The sequence below is a fragment of the Coturnix japonica genome, chromosome 9, assembly GCF_054131305.1.
Source record: "Coturnix japonica strain WE chromosome 9, WE-NBRP24, whole genome shotgun sequence".
NCBI lineage: Eukaryota > Metazoa > Chordata > Aves > Galliformes > Phasianidae > Coturnix > Coturnix japonica.
In genome coordinates, this window is record NC_140671.1 from 1,227,900 (window position 1) to 1,248,330 (window position 20,431).

At 47.0% G+C, this 20,431-nt stretch overlaps 1 protein-coding gene across 8 annotated transcripts in view; it reads right to left on the reverse strand.

The window, feature by feature from the left end:
- Nucleotides 1–12,433, reverse strand: part of CHFR (checkpoint with forkhead and ring finger domains) — a 37,174-nt gene extending 24,741 nt beyond the window's left edge. For 5 of the 8 annotated variants that reach the window (XR_014949038.1, XR_014949037.1, XR_014949039.1 and 2 more), the window contains exons 1-3: nt 2,543–2,600; nt 1,925–2,075; nt 950–1,049 (exon numbers count right to left, since the gene is read on the reverse strand). Coding sequence is in view for 3 of the 8 variants with exons in the window: in XM_015877657.3 (XP_015733143.2) it covers nt 950–1,049; nt 1,925–2,063 (239 nt within the window). In the remaining 5 variants the exon portion in view is untranslated. Of the gene's footprint in view, nt 1–949; nt 1,050–1,551; nt 1,688–1,924; nt 2,076–2,393; nt 2,601–12,248 lie in introns of those variants that run through there. The other 3 variants (XM_085555531.1, XM_015877658.3, XM_085555532.1) reach the window with 3 other exon arrangements.
- Nucleotides 12,434–20,431: the final 7,998 nt, after the last annotated feature.

A 20,431-nucleotide genomic window follows, 5' to 3' on the forward strand; every position in this document is an offset into this window, starting at 1 on the left:
CTGTAGAACTTTTCACATTAAATTTAATCCTCGCGTGTGTTCATCAATATATTTTGAACTGTTGTCTTCATCTTTGGGTGTAGATCTTCCTAGACACAAAGAAAGGGGGGAGCTGGCAAAAGGAATACTTCTTTGTTTCTTTATTGACTGCAACAGTGGGGCAGAAAAAGAATGTGGTTTACAGAAACATCTTAAAATGTCACGGATTTCTTGAAATGCAATAAACCAGAAGCTTTCTGCAATCTCAGACAAAAAAATCCTGTCAAAAATGAAGCAGATGAAAATGCGAAGGGGGTTACAACCTCCTCCTAAGAAATATCCTTCTGCTCAAATTCCTATCTCAGATTTCACAAAGAAAACAAGATAAAATCCAATGAAAACCACCCACAAACCCCCACAGTGCTATTTGTACTCCCACAGTAACCTTAAAACTCTACAGGAAATAACATGGCTAACATGCCAAGTTCACTGGCCTCCAGTATATGAAGAAGTCCATAATGAACTTTACACGTCAAAAGTAGCTTCACAAAATTAGCTTATATTTCTAATAGCAGTTCCAGTGAGGTATGTGCTTATATCTTTTTACATTAAGGACCTTAGTTTCTGTCATGGTTTACACGACAGGGTTTACAAACCCTTAATAGACCATGGAAATAATCATCCTGGTTAAACAAACCCCAACAAGCCATTTTGCTTTCTCTCACATGTCCAAAGAAATACCCCGGAGAACTATTACACCACCAGTATTTTCCATGGGCTCCTTTGAAGAGGAAAAAAATACTGGGAAAGAGCAACAAACAAACAAGAAAAAACAACCACTCCACATCTGCAAAAAGAGAGGAAGAAAAATGAAGGGAAAGGATTTGCTATGAATGCATTGAGCCATACACAAGATTATACTTCATGGACTAAAAAAAAGATAACAGTAGAAGCTCAAAGGAAAACCAACCTTGTATCTTCCAATGACACTTGACCAGACTCTTCATCCACTATGATTTTACAGTGATCTCCAGACACCAGCTTGTTGCCAGGGAAAGATAAGTCACAACCTTAAAAAGAAAGCAGATTTTCCAGCGTGCTTAAAAATACACATTACACAGACAGCTCAGCATTCTACATGTCTATAAATGCACAACAAAGTGACTCATGTACATCTGCAATAGTTCAAAAATTCTGCTGGCATATAAGCAGAAACACAGTCCATCTATGTGATGTATAAACACTGCGCAGTAGCCTCATGTACCAATACAGGGTTATTTCAACCACTTAAAGATGCTTTAGATCCCTTCTTTTCCCTATTTTCAGCCTTAACAAATGAAAATCAAACCACAATTATGACAGAGCATTACAAATTCACATGAAACTGATGTGCACACCATCCAAATCCCAGAGGTCTTTGTCACAGAGCACCCAGCTCTTTTCCACACCAGTGTAACACCAGAATACACCCGAGGAAGTACTGGGGACCAGTAGTTGATAAATAAGAGTACAGCTCCTCTACCTTAAAGCCCTGTGACAGAGGCCCACAAAACTGCAAAGGCCAAAACATACCAAGCAACTTGCCACTATTTCCATTCTATTCCATGAGAGTCTCTATGATGACTTCCAAAACCACAAAGGGAACATAAACAGGCCTAACTCAGGCACTCTCTGAAGAATCAACTGTCTTTTTTCTTATATGCACAAGCCGCCTCAGATGACCTAAAGGCAGATTCACATGTATGTGTTCCCATGCCACAACTTGGAGAACAAGAGAAAAGGTTCGCACAGCACCCTCTGTTCCACAGCTCGGGGGCACCATGGACCCCCCAGGCAGCGCTTCCAGCAGCTGAGAGCCCCAGGCCGTGTACTTCCAGCCCAGCTCCAAAGGCTTCAAGGCCAGACTGGAGCCCACCACCGTCCCACACACCGCATCCCGTCCCACCTTTCTTCCTGCCAATCGTCCACTCTCTCTTCAGCAGCAGGACGTGCGGCTCCGCTTCCTCAGCACCCAGCCGGGTCAGCCTCCCCCAGGGCTGCTGCTGCTGTTGCCTGCTCTGCTCGCCTCCTTCCGAGCGCTCCATTTGCCTTCACATCTGCCGAAAACAAACAAAGCGAACCCGAGCCCCACATCACCCAGCAGCCGGGGGACGAGGGGCCACTTGTGATCCAGCGCCCCGTCTCCCTGCCGGGCTGGGCCCTGCACGCCGCCGCCCCTCGGCCCCCCCCGGTGCTGCCGGCCCTGCCCGCTTCCTTTTGTGTGGAGCCGCACAGCTCTCCTCTCCTCTCCCTCCTCTCCCTCCTCTCCCCTCCCTTCCTCCCCTCGCCCCCCGGCCTCCTCCCGCCGCCCCCACCCCGCAGGGCCGCTCCCCGCCTGAGCACAGACCGGGCCGGGCCTCCCTTCCCCCGCTCACTTCTCTCCCCAACTTTCCGCCCTCCTTCCCCCTCAGGCCCCGCTCCCCGGTCGCTGCGGGTACTCAGTGTGCACACAGTGTGTACTCAGTGGGTACCGCCGCCTCCACCCGCCCCTTCGTTCGCGGCGCCCCCTCCCCTCGGCCCTTACGCCCAGTCCCGCGGCCGAGGCGGCTCCTGTCAACAGACATTGCCGCCCTCAGCTGATCAGGGCGGGGCGGGGCCCGCTCTGCCATTGGAGGCGGCGCGCGGCGACCATAGAGAGCGAGGCGGTGGCGCAGGAGGAGCTTCCGGCGCTCACCAACGAGTCGCGCCTGCTAGAGCGTCGCCTCTTCCGTTTACACCGGAAGGATGATAATGAGATGAGGGAGCCGGAAACGCGTCGGCGGACATCTTGGGTGTGGGCGGGCCCGCAGGTGTAATAACGTGGCGGGCGCCATCTTTGATGCGGGCAGGATGGGGTCGTCTGGGCAGCGGCACGTTGCTGAGCTGGTGTGATGTAGTAAACAATAGCTTTCGTTTAACTCTTCGATACGTGAGAGATAAAAAGATTCTCGGGGCCACAGGAGCCTCACAGCAACACCAGGCTGTGTAAGAGCCCTGCAGCTCTGTGGGTACAAGATCTGCTGTACCTGATGCACAAAGCACAGTGTTACTGCACAGCTCTGAATCACACAGTTCAAGAGAAATCATAAGCTCCGTGTAAATCCAAATGGATGAAGTACCAGCTTTGCATTATTGACCTTCAAGCATTGCTTCTATAGGACACGGCTGTTCCTTACAAAGCATTTCCCTGTAAAATGCCCTGCTGACTTTTAACTTAGTCCTCACTGAGCAGCAAGTGCCTTCTATACACCTGAAGAGAAGTTATAAGTGCTTTTACTATGACTCCAGAGCATTTTCATAGCGCTTCATTCTCATTACTGCTCACAGTTACTTGTCATTGTTATCTCTGAGAGGCAGAGAAAAACACCTGCACGTGGGAGATGCAACTGAAAGCCCAACAAGCAAATCTATTGTGCAAACCGCAGCCTTAGCTAAAGGAGGAAGTTGTTTTGTTCCATTGTGGCATCGAGAAAACATTTGCTAAATATTCCTGCCAAGAAATCCCTTTGCAATCACACCGAGGAATTACTGCACCTCGGTGATAGCACAGTGCAAGTGAATGATTGGCTCAGCTCGTGCAGCCCTCCTGTGCTCTCCATGTAGAAAGGCAGTGAGTGAAACACACAGCTATAGCTTAACGAGTCCTGTGTGGATGGGAGGCTCGATTAAAATTGAATTATACAACAAAGGTTTTTGTAGGTTTTAAATGCTGCACAGCTTAGCCAGCCAGATAAATAATAATTAGAGATATACTGATCTGCTCTGTGCAGTTGAACAGCAGACTGCTATAGCTGTTTTTGATACACACTACATCCCCTCCCAACTCAGGGTGGTTTTGGTGGCATTCCAAAGAAGCCACCCATGAACAGGCACATTCTGTACCAGACATTGCTCTGAGCTGGGCTGAGTAGACAGGAGCTTTCTTCTATAGTCCGTCTTTCCCACCTCTTCCATCAGTCAATGTTTCTTTAGCAACACACTCCCCCTCTTCTTTCTTTCTACAATCCGAACCATTCTATATGGAATTAATTTTCAAGCTCTGGATTGTGCAGACAGCAGACTCCCTAGGAAATGCAAAAGACTTTCCAGGGAAACAAACAGAAACCAACACACCCAAATCATGCATGCAGGAGCTATTGAAACAACACGTTCTCTTGGAAGAAGTCCCTCCCAGCAAGAACGATGCCTAAGCTTTGTTGCTGGAGCAGAAGGAACATTAAGGAGACTGCTGTATGCCCAGCAAACACAGACCAAAATAATGCAATGGTTGTTCACACTTCAGGTTAGCTTGACTGGATGCTGCACTCATATATGATATTCACAACTTCACAGCTTTTTATAACCTTGTTTACTTTTGCTTTTAGAAACCACTAACATCCAGTTACTCTGTATAAATCCTACTTGCATTTAAAGCTGCATACATACATATTTTTGTTTTGCACGTACATATAAATAAAGACTGGAGGGGTAAAATGTATAAAATTGACGTCTTAAACACTTTTTAGTTTCTGAACCTTAAGTCTGTAGCTGATTTGGAAGCCTGGGGTGTGGTCATTACTGTCCAACAAAGGAAGTGATTGTGGCAGGCTCAGGATGACTCTTTGGCACTGGCTGTTTATGGGTGCCATTCCGGGTTTCCTTTTTGACTGCTTAATTCTCCAGCACTTCCACAGTCAGAGTCTTAGACTGACACGTTTAGTCTAAGGAAGAAAAAAATTGCACCCATCATCTCAGGATGAAAAACTGCCTACAGATAAAACGACATGAACATTTCTGCAGAGGCCCCTCTCCGTAGATAACTGGAAACGTTTGCAGTCTGCTTAAAGCATCAGTCTCAAAGGGGATTTCAATAATATTTTCTTCCTTCAAGTGTTTTCAAACATATTTCCTCCAGGGGGTGCCAAATTAACACCACTGGAAAGTAAAACTCTATGGATGTAAACATGTATAAATGATCACACAAAGGACATAACTCTCCACGCTGTGTCACTGTATCTTGTGAGTGACAGACCATTCCACCACTGCTGAGAATGAAACTCCTCAGCTGTTCCCTCACTAATGGTCAGAAGTAGAGCTGCCTGGCCCTACAATTAATGTCAATTGCATTCCCTGCCGCGTTCAGGGAGGACACATCCCTTGGAAAAGAGTTTTCAGAGTGGCTGAGTGGAGAAATACATCCATCTGCTCCTCTGAGACAAAGGGCCTTTGGGGAGAGGAGAAGCTACAGATGTAGTCACAGCTGTATGCAGCTTCAGCCGGGTTATGAGCAAGGGCAGAAACCTAAACACAGTAATGAAAAAGACACAATATCTGAAGAAGAGCAGGTCATGAGCATCACTGGGTTTTTTTAGGTCTGCAGGGTATAACAACCCCAGGTAGGATGCCTGTAAGTGTCATTAAAGCAGAGAAGTTTTGCTGGCTCACAGAACAGAAATTTTGCTTTGAAGAAGTGGCCGCTGTACACTTAATATACAAGAAAATTGATCTAAACGCCACTCCCAGACTAAGGAGTCAGAGCAAAAGAAATCTGAGAAATAACATCATCATACATACGCACATTTTCCACGTTTCACTGCTCACATTTTGCTTTTATCTACACAGCAGTTAAAATAATCACACAGTCCAGATACTGTGAATCCTTCACGCGCTGCATTAGAAACATTACTGAAATAGTGCCTGGTTATCTTCTACTTGACAGTAAAATTCTCTACAGGGTAATTACTCAAGTAAAAGAATTCTTGAAGACTCCAAAACTGAAAGGCAAAATCCTTAATATATATTTATTTTGTCCTACCATTTCAGAGCGCAGCTTTACTTCCTTTACTTCAAAACAGCGATGGAAGCCAACACTACAAACGTCGTTGATCCAGAACTTATAATTATGGACATTGTCGGAATGGGAAAAAAAATCTCCATACGTTACACTAATCCACTGCTGGACAGTATCAGACACGGCGCTTTCATGCTGCACCGAGGTGCAGAAGGGATGCTCAGAATACCCAAAATCACATCACTAAGTTCTTAGCCTCATTGTACTGTAGTGCACTGTTGCAGTTGCTGTCAGGAAACTTCATATTGGCTGAAAATACTGAGGTTGCTCCAAAAGTAATGCCCCCCATTTACTTCCATGGGAACTACAGCAGACATTTTGTCAGACTGCCCCTCTGCTGCCATCTCTTACACTGCAATAAAATGTAACAGGATATTGGTGGGAAGGGTCAACCTCTGCTGCCATATCACCACCATCTGCTGGATATGTAGAAAAGACATTCAGAGATAGGAAGAGTAACCAAAGGAAATGGAGATGATGGGCTGCAGACAGTTCTTCCCCAGTAGATACTGAGGTGGATCTTTAAATCAAACTGGGACAGAGCAGCAGGTTAGGCAACATGCAGAGTAGATGTTGACTGAGATTTATTTTCATTTTATGCACTATAAAGAGAAATGACCTTTAAATGGACATCAGAACAAAGAAAACTAGATGAGAATTAGATATGAGCTGCAATACGTGGCTGGAAGTCTAGTCACTGTTTTGGAAAGTGGTAGCATTTCCTAAATTACATCATTTTCAGAACAGAAAATGGGATTAATGGAACATCCAGTCTTTTTCCAGCTCAGTTTCTCTCAATACCATACACTAGAGAAGCCTTATTATTTTTATTTTGCATTACCTTTGGAGATCCAAACTTACATGCTGGCCTAGTTTAGAATGAGATGCCTCCAGAGAAAGGAAAAAGTCCATCTTGTACCAGCTGTACAAAAACAAAAGGTTCTACAACGTCCTGTCTGGCTTATTATTGGCAGGGAGTTAAATCCATCAGCGCTGGAGGACAGGAATAGGCCAGCATTGTTTTTTGCTGTTTTGATTTATTAAAAATCCCTGCTGTGGACATTAAGAGGAAATTGGCCATAATTCAGGAGCAGTGCTTCTGATGGACAGCGAGATGGAAAGTTTCATATTAAAGCCTTAGGAGGCCAGAAAGAAAATTGAAAATCTGGAAGTATCAGCTGATGGGCAGTATCTTTTCATTATAAAGAACACCAAGCTCTATAAAATTCTTGGCAGGAGGGACAAGAGCAGAATCAAAACAATGACCTTGAGATCAGTCCCAGCCTGGGCAACAGTGGGTTTACAACAGATGCCAAGTAAAGGAGAGAGAGAATAAATGCAAGTCAGATGTCAGCTTCAACTTGGACCTTGTTCTAGGCTCTCCTGCTCAAAAAGGATCCACATGGATAGTTTCTTCCCATATGACAGATCAGATAGAGAATTGTCTCTCCTCATCCGTGCAGCTAGAACTCAGCTTCCTGTGCTTCCTAACTGGAGCTCTGCTTAGACCAAGTCACTTTCTATTTACACCCTTCCTTTGATTTAACATAATCTACTGTAGCAAAGAAAGCTGACCAACAGCAAAGTGATGGGTGGGAGAAGATGCAGTACTCCACTGTTGTACATATACTGGGGCTAGAGAGGATAAGGAGCTCGACCTCCTGCACTGAGGATGGTGTTTCTTACTAACAGCAGCCTCTCAGCCCTTAGAGAGGTGTTGATGGTCTCTAGAAGCATACCAGCTTTCCCTGAACAGAAGGATTTGGTACATGAAAGAGTGCAGGGAGAAAGTTGATTTATGTATGGGCTTTATCCCACATTTCCTTCTAAGCCTGAGCTCAATCCAAAGGAGTCTTATTGGAGATCCTTATGCGATTTGATCTAGGCTTAGAAAAACCAAAGAGCATGTATTACCTGATAGCAAAAGCTCTGGAGGCAACTGGTGACAATTTATGAGGATGCTGGAATGCCCACAGCTCCTCATTCAGAGCCACAGAGGCAGGGTTTTGGTTCACCTTCACCACGTATTTCTTGCCTATGTGAACACTGACTCCACATACACCCTGCATTCAGGTTTGAAACTGTAAAGCACTGGAAATCACAATAACTGCCAAACGTTAGCCTTGATGTTACTCACTTATGGCATTCTCATCTAGTACACCAGTGTGTATGTGGAGGATTAATAGCTCAAGAGCTCACCTAAATCACTGGCTTCCAGCTTATGTCCTGCAGAACCTGGGAAGTCCATGGAAAACTAGAGCCTGCACAAAGAGGTGAAGAAAAAGCAAATTCATTTGTGCCAGACAGCATGCTACGTATGTGAAACTCCTTAAGGAGTCTGCATTACTGCTGGAAAATTTAGGGGTCCACAAATCACAAAAGAGTGAAAAGCAACTGACCTAAATCTTCTCCTGCAAGAGCAAACAGCCTAGAACTGCAGCAATATGAGAACTTGGCACTAAGAAGTAGCATGACAGTTAAGCAGAGCAAAATCTCTGCAGCTTCTTACAGATGAAAATGGAAGTAAGTGGGACAGACATCTGTATAGCTTTTGTAAGTGTTTGTTTGGGGATTAGCGTTAAAATAGACTCAAAGAATAAAAAGAGCAGCCCACATCAATGCTTACTAAAGGAATCTCGACAACAAATTACTTATGCAACATGTGTTTGTGTTCCTCATACAGTTTGGCCCTGAACCTTGGGGAAAAAAAAAACCAAAACAACCACCAAACAACCAGACAAGGACAATCCCTATTAAGGTGTCACAGAGTTATTTTAGTGGATTCTCTGGAAATAAGCTTGTTTCTGTGCTAATTTTTCTTCTGGCAGAACCAATTCATTCTCGGCCTTTACAAGCCAGTCTTTTACATTTGATTGAAAATTGGATTTGGGCCTCTGGGGATATCTCATGTCAGCCTTCCTAATGTAGTGTCAACGTGAAGACACAAAGAGATAAAAAGTCAGTTTCACTTAGAGTTTCCTTTTTCTAGTGTCTAATCTGAGTTTTCACTCTTCCCCTTTTGCACCTTGGATCTGTGTCTTCTTGTCTTAAGTCACATTAAGCGAGAGGGCAAGAGTGTACTAAGCCAACCTCCTTGGTTTATAGGCAGGGTCACTAGCACAGCTGGAACACATACTTATACTTTGTGATATCACCTCATAAAACGATCACATAGCAGACAAATTTTAAGCACATATTTGAAAAGCAGAAACTCTGGGGCCCGGGTGATGGAGACTGGAGGAAGGGTAAATGTAGGCTACAATGAGAAATAATGAGGCTCACTTTGCTGGAGGAAATGGACAGACATTAGCATTTCAATAGAAGAAGTCAAACCATTTCATCCAATACAGGATGCAGTTCCCTGCAGACCGAGCAAATACAATCCATAACATCTGTGTTCTGTACTGCACTTTTGAAAACACCACATTCAAACTGTAGGCTGCGCCCTACACGATCTCTCCTGCCTCCAACCCCAGCCCACCAGCTTAACATCCTGCACCAGTGGAGTTCATGTTAAGTTGTTGATTGGATTCAGCTGGGTCTGTCTGCACGGTAGGAAGGACTGGCAGCCCTTTGAATAGAGTTTCTGGGTGTTAGGCTGGATATCCAGATCACTCCCTTGCCAGAAAAAGAAGTGTCACATTTTTCATCGCACTTTTCTTTAATGACATTTCCTTCCTTCCAGAAAGGAAACGTCCAGGGGAGGTAAATGAATTGCTTTGTATATCTAGAGGATCTTCAAAGCCCTCGATCCAGGCTAAGTGTGTAGGAATGAAAAAAAATTAACAAGGAGAGGAATAGAGGAAGGAGTTTGAAACACACATTCAGATTGTAGGAGAAAAAGAGCTAGAAAATGGAGGGGTGGTGAAAGAAAATAAGCGAGGCATGAGGGTAGTCCAAAACAATGCAACTGCTAACTGGGGGAAAAAAGAACCACAATGCAGAAGAACTTTGTACAGTAAAGAGAGAGCTGATGTTCAGCAAAGCTCAGAAATGTTAATACTGATGTGTAAAATTAAACCGTGACAGCAGAACAGGCGAGAGCAGGCTTATCTGCAGGAGTCACGTTACCTCCCCTGGGATCCTTACCTTCCCCCTGGTGCTGCTGTCAGATTCTCCTTCCCCCTCAAATCTCACTTGACCTGAATTCTCATGATTTGACTCCGTAATCCTCTGGTTTCCACTGTACGCACACAAAAGATTATTGTACAAAAGCAAATTCCCAGAGCCTTGGGCTTTGCTTTCCATTTAGTTAAAGAATTATCCTACAGTAGTTTAGGTGCTGGGAAACTTGTCCTGTAGATTATTGCCTACGGGGTAAACGCAGAGGAGGCTGCTAACGAGAGAACAGATGTTCGCTGGCTTATGAGCCTTGCCTGCATGTAAATGTCTTCAGAACAGCACTTGTCAATAAGCCTCTGCCTAACAATCACAAACCTTATGGACAAAATTCATCCCCAGTGTAAATGCACGGGCTTAGGCAGAATTATACTGAGGAGGAAGCTGGTCCTTGATCTGCACCAGAGAGACAGCATTTAACACCTTGTGCAGAAGCTGAGACTGAATGTCAGGAGAAGCTAACGCTTCAGATCTGACTGCACTGGCTGGTGCTTCCGAGCACCTCTTTCTTCATGAGCTGTCTTGAGCCGGGTGCCCGCGGCCGGCCCGCTCCTTTGGCACTAGGTGGCAATGTGGGTCTGCAGCAGCCTCGGAACGCGGCCCTGGGGGAGCCCGTGGGGGGTGGGTACCCGCGGGCACCGCTCAGCATCACCGCGTCTTTACGCACCCTCTGCATCCCTCCCCGTAACACCCTGCAAGACCTCAGGCGGTTTCCCAAGACAAGACGTGGAATGAAAAGCTCCCCGATGGCTTTGCTGCCGAGTGCCACCGCCAGCAGACTCTCTTCCCAAACCGGATTCCATCCATCCCTGGAAATAACAGAGGAGCTGGCAGCAGGGCTCGCCACGCCACACATTCAGGTGGATGGGAGCACATCTTTTCCATGTCCTGATTAAACATCTGAGTGTTTGTACCTGGACATTTATTAATTACTTTCCATCTAATGGCTTTTTCTTAAGATGATGCATTCTTGAGAAAGTCACTGCCAGACCCTTTTCAGCTGTTGCCTTTGTGTGGAGCTCAGTCTGTCAGTCAGAGGTAGATACTGAAGAGGAAATCTGATAATGAATGATGGCCTCTTGGCACAGCTGACCTTTGCAGCCCAGGTGGCCTGCTGTTGGGTTTCTGAGTATTTGTTTGGTTTTAAGTGTGCTATGTGATGGAGCACACAGTGCTTCTGTTTCAGTCTTCATAGGCCCATCTCTGACCTCACACCTTAATGAGTGGTAGATGAGTATTTTCCTCCACGCCTGTCATAACTGGGCTGCACCTCTCAGAGCTGCTGCACCATGCATTATCTCTGCACAAATCACACTGCCACAGTCAGCATTGCATGGGGGCACTGCAGAGCAAGCAGTGTGCTCTGCTGTGCCGGGGACTCACCACCAGCTCTCTTGTCATTCCTGGTCTGCTGTGACACAACTGCTTTCAAGATCTCTCTCTCTCTCCAGTGGAACATCTGTGTTTTGGATTACTTTTCCCTAGACAGATTTACTTCCACTTTTTTTTCCACATTAAATCTCAGTATTTCATTGCTTTCTAGTCTATCTAGGCCCTTTTTTGGTATTGTTCCTCTGGGTTCATTTGGAATGTCCCCATTTAGTACAGTCCTCTGGTATCCCAGTTCACTCTTCCTATTAGTCTACCAATGAATAATACGTTCCTGGTCGTCCCTCTGTAGCACAGTGCATTCATTTCTTGCAGTCCTTTGTTTACAGTTCATGCTTTCCTTCATCTGAGTGACTGTGCCTATATCCAGAAGGATTTTACTCAGTGTTTCCTTCAGACACACATGGAAAAGCTATAAAAACCCAAATAACTCCCCCAGTCGCTCTGCTTATCAGTCACAGTTGGATTAAGTTCTGAACATTACGAGACTTCCCTCTTCCTATTTGTTTTATTTTACTGTGTAAGAGCTCATGCGAACTTCCAGACCACTCCTGAACCCTGTTTGAATATATAACTTCCACCCTATTTTCTGACCATACAAAGCCAGTTTTCCATACCTTGGTTGTAACCTCTGGAAAATATTTCTTGCCTTTTCATTCATACACATAACACTAGAAATACACCCATCAAAGCAAGAGCAGATTTCTAATTGTAAAAGTCATCCCTCGCAACAGGAAGAGGTGAAGCAACAAATGAATTTAAGCAATTCTGTTTTACCCACGTGCTGAATTCATGGTGGAAACACAGCCTGCATCCCCAGCACTCAGCCCTGCAGGGCCCAGGCTGGCTGCCCTGCCCTCAGTCACAGCAGGCGGGCAGCTCTTATCTTTACAATAAGACAAGCAGTTCTTACCTTTACAACAAGGCAATCCACCAGCGAGGTCCTCACAGCCATCCCAGCACAGTCCATCCAGTTTGCAGAGCTCCTTCCCAAACTCAGGAACTTTGTTGCTTCACCACCTCTGCGATGTGAGTCACATTTTTCCATTCATGCTGTGGTGGAAAACGACACTCAGATGTCCCCAGGATCCCTCTGTCCCTGGCTGTTTATAAAGCAGAGCATGGAATCAATCAGCTCAGCTCCCAGTGTGCTTTTTGGGTGGTGTGGTTACACAGCACTTGCCCCATGGTCACATCAGCACCTTCTAGAGACTGCAGCCAGCTTCAGATGTGCCCTTCCCATGGAAAGGGGCAGAAATGTGAATCTAAAGGCCTTGTTAACTCGATGCTGACCTTCAAGGTCAATGTGCTTTAGCACACAGATCCCTCCCACACTTATTCCCTTTATCTTTACTGGGGGTGATAGCAACAGAAGGGCACAGCAGAAATTTAACATTGTGTGTTCATTTGCCACAGCAGCTAACAATCAACTGTGCTCTGCTGGACTCTCCTCTGTGGACTGAGGCAGTGCAGCACACATTCTCCTAACCCCATCTCCTCCCCAGGCTGCACAAAGTGCTACAGGATGAGCGCTCCATAGCAACCCAGCTGTGGCTGAAGGTGGGGCTGGGCAGCTCTCCCCTCATCAGCCCCCACCTGCCCACCTTCTGCTGGTAAAGCTGAGTGCGCTCAGCTGCCTTCCACCTCCATCCTGATTTGATAACTGAGAGCAGAGAAGGTTTTACTTAAAGAATCTGGGTGGTTGTTAGCAAAATAAACAGGAGATGAAAGATAAGGCAGTCTCCTTGGTGCATAATTACCTTAAATGAAGGTCTGTTTGCAAATACCGTTGTTTTGATGTGCTAAATAGCTCGGTCTTAACACTCCAGTAGATGCTATAACTGTAATTCCCAGTGATGTCACACCAAGATTAGGAGCTGTTGGGAAGTGAGAGGGGAAGGGAATCCATGGAGCAGTGGTGAGCAGGGAGCAGGCTTGGCTTCACACACAGCTCTTCAAAGCCCCATGGGGTGCTGCTGCCAGGCAGCTTCCCTTGGGGGCATCTCCTGCCCTCCAGCCCCAGCCTGGGGAGGTGCTGCAGGCTGTGCCTGCGGTGGTGTCATATCCCCTGTCCCATACACAGAGTGGCTGTGCACAAGCAGGGAGCTCCGTGCACACACCCTCCCAGAGCTGAGCTAATAGAGCCTGACAGGGGGTGCCAGCTTTTTCAAGATGAAGAATTCTCCTGGGGTGTTACCAATCCCCTGGATGTGCCATTAGCTCATGATAACCACACCTTTGAAATTGTTTTATTGCTTTAATAATGTGGTGCTGATGGAAAATGGGGAGCACGCCACATTTATTATTTATGCCGGTAAAAGATGAAAGTTAGCAATTAGAAGCTTTAAACCACAGGTTCAGCAGAACTGCATGACTTGCATTTATTCACTTTCACAGTACCCACCCCAGCTCGGGAATGCCCGCACTGCCCAGGTTTGTTTGGTCGGGCTGCCTACAGAAAGCGCTGCAGAGAGGCAGGCCAGCACAATTAGTGCTGCAAGGCAGACACCTATCTTGGCTGTGAGGGTGGGTGGAGATTTCCTGGTGGGGAGCTGTTGGAAGTGGAACTGTGCTTTGTGATATCTGAGCTAATCTTGTGCTAGGATAATTCTGTATTACTAAAGAGCTCGCAGCCCCTTGGTGCGCCGCAGTCATGCTGTGGCAGCTGCTGAGTGCATCTGATCCAAACTTGCTGCTTCCCCACACGTTTAATTGGTAAAATTTCCTCCTGTTTTTTATTTAAAGAAGCATGGAAAGTGAGCAGGGTCTCGGCCCCCTGGATTGCATCCGCAGCGTCCCTGCTGTCATGCAGCTGGAAATTGCTCTCTGTCAGCTCAGGGTGAGGTGCAGAGGATGCATGCTGTACTGCACGCATTGACATCTATACCTGGAGGGAGCAGCTCTGCTGAAATAAAAGCAGCCCATGCAGCTCATGGTAGAGTGCAACCTCAAACCACTTGGAGCTGTGGCATCAAGGGATGATCCTGAGTGCCAGGAAAGGGACCGTGGCACCACAGCAAATCTGAAGGAGGAAAGTTGGGCTTATTGTAAAAGGAACTTGCCAAGAATGCATACAGCCCTGCTTCAAGCTGCGATAGAAGCCATTTCACTAATCTGCCTTGCAGCCCACTTTCTCATTCTGTGTGATCTGTCAGTGAGGGTGCAAGCTTGTTTGATCGCTTCACCTCAGGATCAAAAGAGCAGAGGGCTGGCTGGGTGTTTTATCTGCAGCTGCCAGAAATGGGAGGTGGGGGAAAGTGAATGAGGGAATTTTTATTAAAAACTGAGAGATTAACAGACCTAAATTTAATTGGAATTGCACAAGCAGGCAAGAGGTGTCAAGATCTGAGTTCGTGCATAGATTATGTGGCTGTCCTACGAGCTGCATGCTGAATAACTGTGGTGTGACTGCCCCAGCCTCGTACTTTGGTCCATGCTAAGAACCTTCATACTGCTTACTGCTACTGCACATCCTTATTTCTTCCCCATTTCCGCCCTTTGCCTCATTGCACCACTCCCACAGAAAGGCTGTGTGGGTTAGAAATGCTGCAGGGATCTCCTGCATGGCTCAGCTTCCCCTGTGTTCCACCAGCCCCAGCACTGCACAGCCATTCCATGCCCTCCCTGCAGCCCAGCAGCAGTGCTGCCCCTGATGGAGGCGGCCTGCAGACCCTGAGCCCGGCTCTGGGAGCAGCGTGCTGAGAAAGGAAAAGGCTTCTGGCTCTTCTCACGTGTGTCTGGGGCAGAAAGGAGGTGTAGTTTAGATTAGAGCTCTGTGGCTTTTTCCGTGTTTATCAGTGTAGGAGTTCTGCTCCCTGTAGCGTAACAGCCTCGAGTCCTTTTAAACCCTGACATCAATATGTGGCGATAAGATAACGCTGGTTATCCTGTACCAGTTGCTCTAGATAAGATAAACCCTTTTATGCTTGAAAACAGGACTCAAAGTTTCTCGGTGTTTTCTTTTCCTTTTAATTTAGCAAACTCCAGAAACATTTTATTTCTAAGGGAGTGGTATCTAAAGGAGCAGATAAAAATAGCACGTACCATAAATAAGACTTTGCAAACTTGCCCAGGGAACATTAAACATTTTCTTCCAAAGATTCAAAAGAAGGGATCTGGTAGGGGGTAGACTTCGACGTCTTAAAAAAATCAGTGCCTTAATTACAAGCTACAATTACTCCAACTAAGTGTCGAGCCTACCAGGATTTTGTCAGATATTTCGGCAGCAGTGGACATTAGTTTTAATTAATATGAAGCCACTTCTGCAGAAGTGTTATTTGGGAGCACAGTGTGGGGGATGAGCCTTTGGGACCACCTCTCTGCAGGAGCCAGCAGTAGGGAATGCATCTTCCCAGAACCCAGAGACACGTTTGTTCATTAGCGAGTTACAATTAATAACTGGGCCCTTCATGAAATTTAGCACTTTAATCTTGTTTGTCCCAAACGATTTTGACAATGGAGTAACAGACTCGTCACATTTTCCCTATAATTAAAATTAATTGAAATGGTGTGCATTAGTTGCAATTAAGCTACGCAGTTAAGAGCGGTTGTATCTAATTGCTGCGATTACGTAGGCTGAACACGAGCTCAAGTAATGGAGCAGAGTTACTGTGACAGGAGGCTGTGTGCAAGAGAGGGTCTGTGCAAGGGCTGGGGCTGCAGGGCTGTGCTGTCTGGGCTGCCCCTGCCCTTATGGCATGTTGTGGGTAACGACATGGGGGACATAAGGGTTGGGCTGAGGTTGCTTTGGATGCCATACCCACACAATCACCTTTTTTTGTGCTCTGGAAGGCTTGCCTGGGTTGCATCTTGAAAGTGCAGCTCTAATTGTGGATTTCCTGCATCTATATTGCATGGTTTGGGGAATAACAAGTCCCTTCTATCATTTTTGTATTGTTTCTGCTTTTCAGTACCTTGTGAATATTGAGCTTCATTCCATGGAAACCCAGGGGGGAGCTGTTTGTAGGCTTTTTGGGATGGGAATAAAGCTGAAGATTTCAGCTGATGCTGCTGTCAGCTGGGCACTGGGGTGACCACAGGGCCCCGTGTCCCAGCGCTAATGGGGCTGCACTGACATTCCTGCAGCAGCAAAGCAGAGACTGGAGAACTCACTCTGGACAGACAGACCGTGGTGTTGGCTGGGGGAGTGCAGGGAAGTGAGAGAAACCATTAATGTGTTGCAACATTAGTCACGAGCCTGGGGACCTGTTACAGCAAATAAAAAACCCACACAATTTAGCCAAGGGAATTCAGCCAAAAAAAGTCTAAGTTACATTTTTTTTTCTTTTCTTTTTTCTTTTTTTTCCCTTTTCCCAACATAATAACTTTTTACTCCATTTAACCTCCAGTTCAACCATCTGAGCAGATAATAGAGAAGTACAGAGAGAGCAGGAATAACCACAACTGAATGGGAAGGAGAAAAATAGTGCTCAGAAGCATGCAGGCATATTCATGAGCGACTCATCCAAACACTGGAGCAAAGGGGAGGCAGGTCGGCCAGGACAGAGCCTGGGCCCTGTTTTCCATGGATTCCACAGACTGGGACCTGTGGGGCAGGACAGGATGGGGCTGCAGAGCAGAAAGCAGCTGCCAGCTGCCAGCAGGGCTCGCTGGCTGGAGGAAGGCTCCCCGGGGCCACCTCCTCCCCTCGCCAGGCATGCTTGGTTTCACAGGGCTGGAGACATGGGCAAGTCTCAGGAAATAAATGTTTTAAGTCTCTCATTTTATTGCCTGCAAAATAGCAGGAGGCTTTCAAAGCAATAGCAAATCTTGCTTTAAAAAAAAAAAAAAAAAAAGTAGAGAAAATTAAAGAAATGTTTTCTGTCTCAGATCCAGCCCTTTTCACCTCAACTTTCCATCATGGCACATAAAACTTCTGTATATTCTGGCACTGCAGAGAAATAGCTTTTCCCCTGTTCTCTCCTTGCACAGTCTGGGAGCTCCGAGTGAGCTTTAAAAGAGTTTTGCACAAACACAGAATGGCCAAATAATAGAGCAAGAAAACAGCATTAAACTTTGTAGACAATCAGCTTTATTCTGTGCACAGCAGCTCGTTTCTCCCGCTCTCAGCAGAAATAAAAATTTACAAGTGCTCTGGGAAAACATTAAAAACCAAACAGGTCCAGACAAAGTCTGGTGTGAACTGCTTGGAAATAGATCCGTGTGTCACCTCAAGGCTCATTCCAAGCTTGTTGGTGCTGCCCAAAGCAAATACACCACGAGCGGTCAGGGCAGGACCTGAGAGCTGCATTTACCTCCAGCCACATGAGAGCCAGGTCTCTTCTGGAAACCTTTTGGTATCCCTGCCACATGTGGCTGCAGAGAGATACCGACACGTTTAGGAGAGCGGATCCTCCCTGCACTGGGGGGAAAAACTCAGCTATTAAAGCGGAGGGATCAAAGACTCGAGGATTGGACGCACTCGCAGGCACACACGCCAGCCCCTTCCGTAGGGAGCACATTAGGTTTGCAGTACCCCCTTATTGCACCGACTGCCATCTTCCAAGCATAGCAAATAACATTTTCATAAAGCACCGCTTTTAATCAAGCACAACCTCGCTGTCCCCAGAGGAGCTATCTGGAGCCTCTCTTCTCTCTGCTGCTCCTCTCTGCCCCCTTTTAACTCCCCTCCCCAGAGGTCGGTGCCTGCAGCGAGGAGGGCTCAGTGGGCTCCCTCTGGAGCTCATTAGCACAGCTCCATCACAGGGCATCACTGACCTGGCTGTTGTGTGGCAATGCACCGACAACCCCACTGCTGATGGGGAGCATGGCGTGATGCCTGCCTGTACAGCCCCTGTGTGCAGAGCCCCTGGGGGTGCTGGGTGGGGTGGGGGTCTGCAGACCCTGTACTTACACAGTGCATGAGAAACGTGCTGGGTAAGGCTGACCTGGCTGGCTCTGGGCGGAACCCATGGGATCCAAACCTCAGAGCACAAGAGGTGATGGGAAATGCAGAAGACTGGAGCTCTCAGGTGCAAATGATTCATTATGGCGTTTCTCAGGCTGTGCTGATGAGAAGAATCGCTCCTTGCCGATGAGAAATGCTGCATTTTCTTGTCAGGGACAACGCAGCCCCGTTCCCTTCCCCCATTTAATAATGCACAATTTATCAGGCTAAATTGGTGAGCGCAGCAGTGAGCGATTCAAATCAACTTCAGCAGCCACGAGCAATCACATGCACTTGAAGGAACCTACTTACACCACTTTCTGCACAACCCATGGAAAGTCGCTTTGAATGCAGGGCAGCAGCCTGTCAATGCTTGAGAAAACCCATTTCAATGCACCTCTAAGGGCTGACTGGGACTTGTATAACGGAACTCGGAAAGGAGATCTTTGCTTCAGGCTGGGCACCTCCAGCCCCGCTCTCCTGCTGCCTGCAGGAAGGAAAACCCATTTGGGGCAGCAGGACTCCAACCAGGACACTGCCCCTTACTCCGAGAGCTTTGCAGCCCCCACAGCCCCATTGGTTCACAGTGTGCTCCGGCTGTGGGCACAGCCGTGGGTGGCCGTGGGGCTGGGAGGGCCGTGGGTGCCTCGGGAGAATGAGTCCTGTCCTCCCATCCCGCTTTGTAGCAGCCACTGCTGTGCAGAGATAAAAGCTTTTGTTTGCCTTTTCTTTCCTACATTCCTAATCTCCCTCCGCGCTGGGCTCCCCCACAGTCCATCAAGCACTTTTAATCTCTAATTGCATATGACGGATGAGCCTGAGCTCCGCACACAGCGTTGCCAAGAACCGCTTTTTCAGAGCCTGCTCTTGCTCCTTAGGCCAGTCATAACACACGGCAGGACCATTAAGGGTTTATAGTTTGTATACATAACACCCTCGGAGTACCAGAGGGTGGTTTATCCAAACAGAAAAGAATTGAGATGAATGAATGCAGAAATGACTTTTGGCCAGGAAATACTTTAATTTTAATTAGGGGGGAAGGGGGCGAGGGAGGAATGAAGAGGCTTTCTTCTCTCACAAAAGACAAGACTAATGAGTTTACAGCTGCAGGCGCTGACCTTGGAGCATCCCGTATAATGCAAGCGCTGAAATGTTTGGAAGTGATGTTAGACCCGATAACCTCGCTTCTCAAAGGAAGAAATAAAGGGAAAGGTCTGAATGGGGAGGAATTCACTGCACCAGGATGTATGCACGTATTTATTTATTTTTCCCCTCTCCATCCCCATTCAGCTCCTTTGGTGACACAGCCATTCACCCGGCTGCCCAGCTTATTTGCACGGCCATCATCTATTAAACCAGCCAACTGCCACAGCGTTCCCACAGCCCACATCCCCCACACCCAGAGCCTCTCTGGCCGTGCAGTGGGAGGCAGCACCCCTGGGGAGCCCCAGCCTGACCCCACCAAGGAGCTGCATCTCACAGCCTGCACAGGTTCCATGTGCCGGACAAGGCTGTGCAGCCAGGCGGGATGGAACCACAGAGCAAGTTAACGGAGCAAAACAGCATCGGTGTTTCCTATTAGAAGTATTTTGATGACGATGATGATGATGAATATTGTACAGGGGCTGTGATTTTCTCCTGCCTCGCTCCAGCATCTCACAAAATAAACAGTTGCTGTATTATCCCCTTGTAAATGAGACCACAGGATTGTAAACTTTAATTTGTTACTTTTGGCTGCTCGCAGGTTTGGCAGACAATTAAACCAATTCATTAGTTCACAGAGGCACATTTTTGGCCATGCCTGGCTGCGTGAAGTCATCCAGTGAGCACACTGGTGCACAGAAACCATCCCAGAGAGCTCAGAAGAGTTCGATTGGTGAAGCTCCTCAGGACATGGTAGAAAAAGCCGAGCTCTTGAGCAGGCAGATCTGGCGTGGAGTGACCCCGGAGCCATCCTCACACATGGATTGCCTCCTCGGACGGCTGAGCTGTGTCAGTGCTTTCTGCATGAGAGCAGCACGGGGTTTGGCCTTCTCAGGGCTACCAGCCGAGAATTAAAATAGAAGCTGTAGCCATTTACTTTATGGTACTGTACCAGCTCTTCTGTCCAAAGTGGCTTAGCGCAAACCAGCAGCAGGTTGGATTCCTTGTCAGGAGTCTTTCACACCTTGTAGCATCTCAGACATCCATTAAACAAACCAGACATCCAG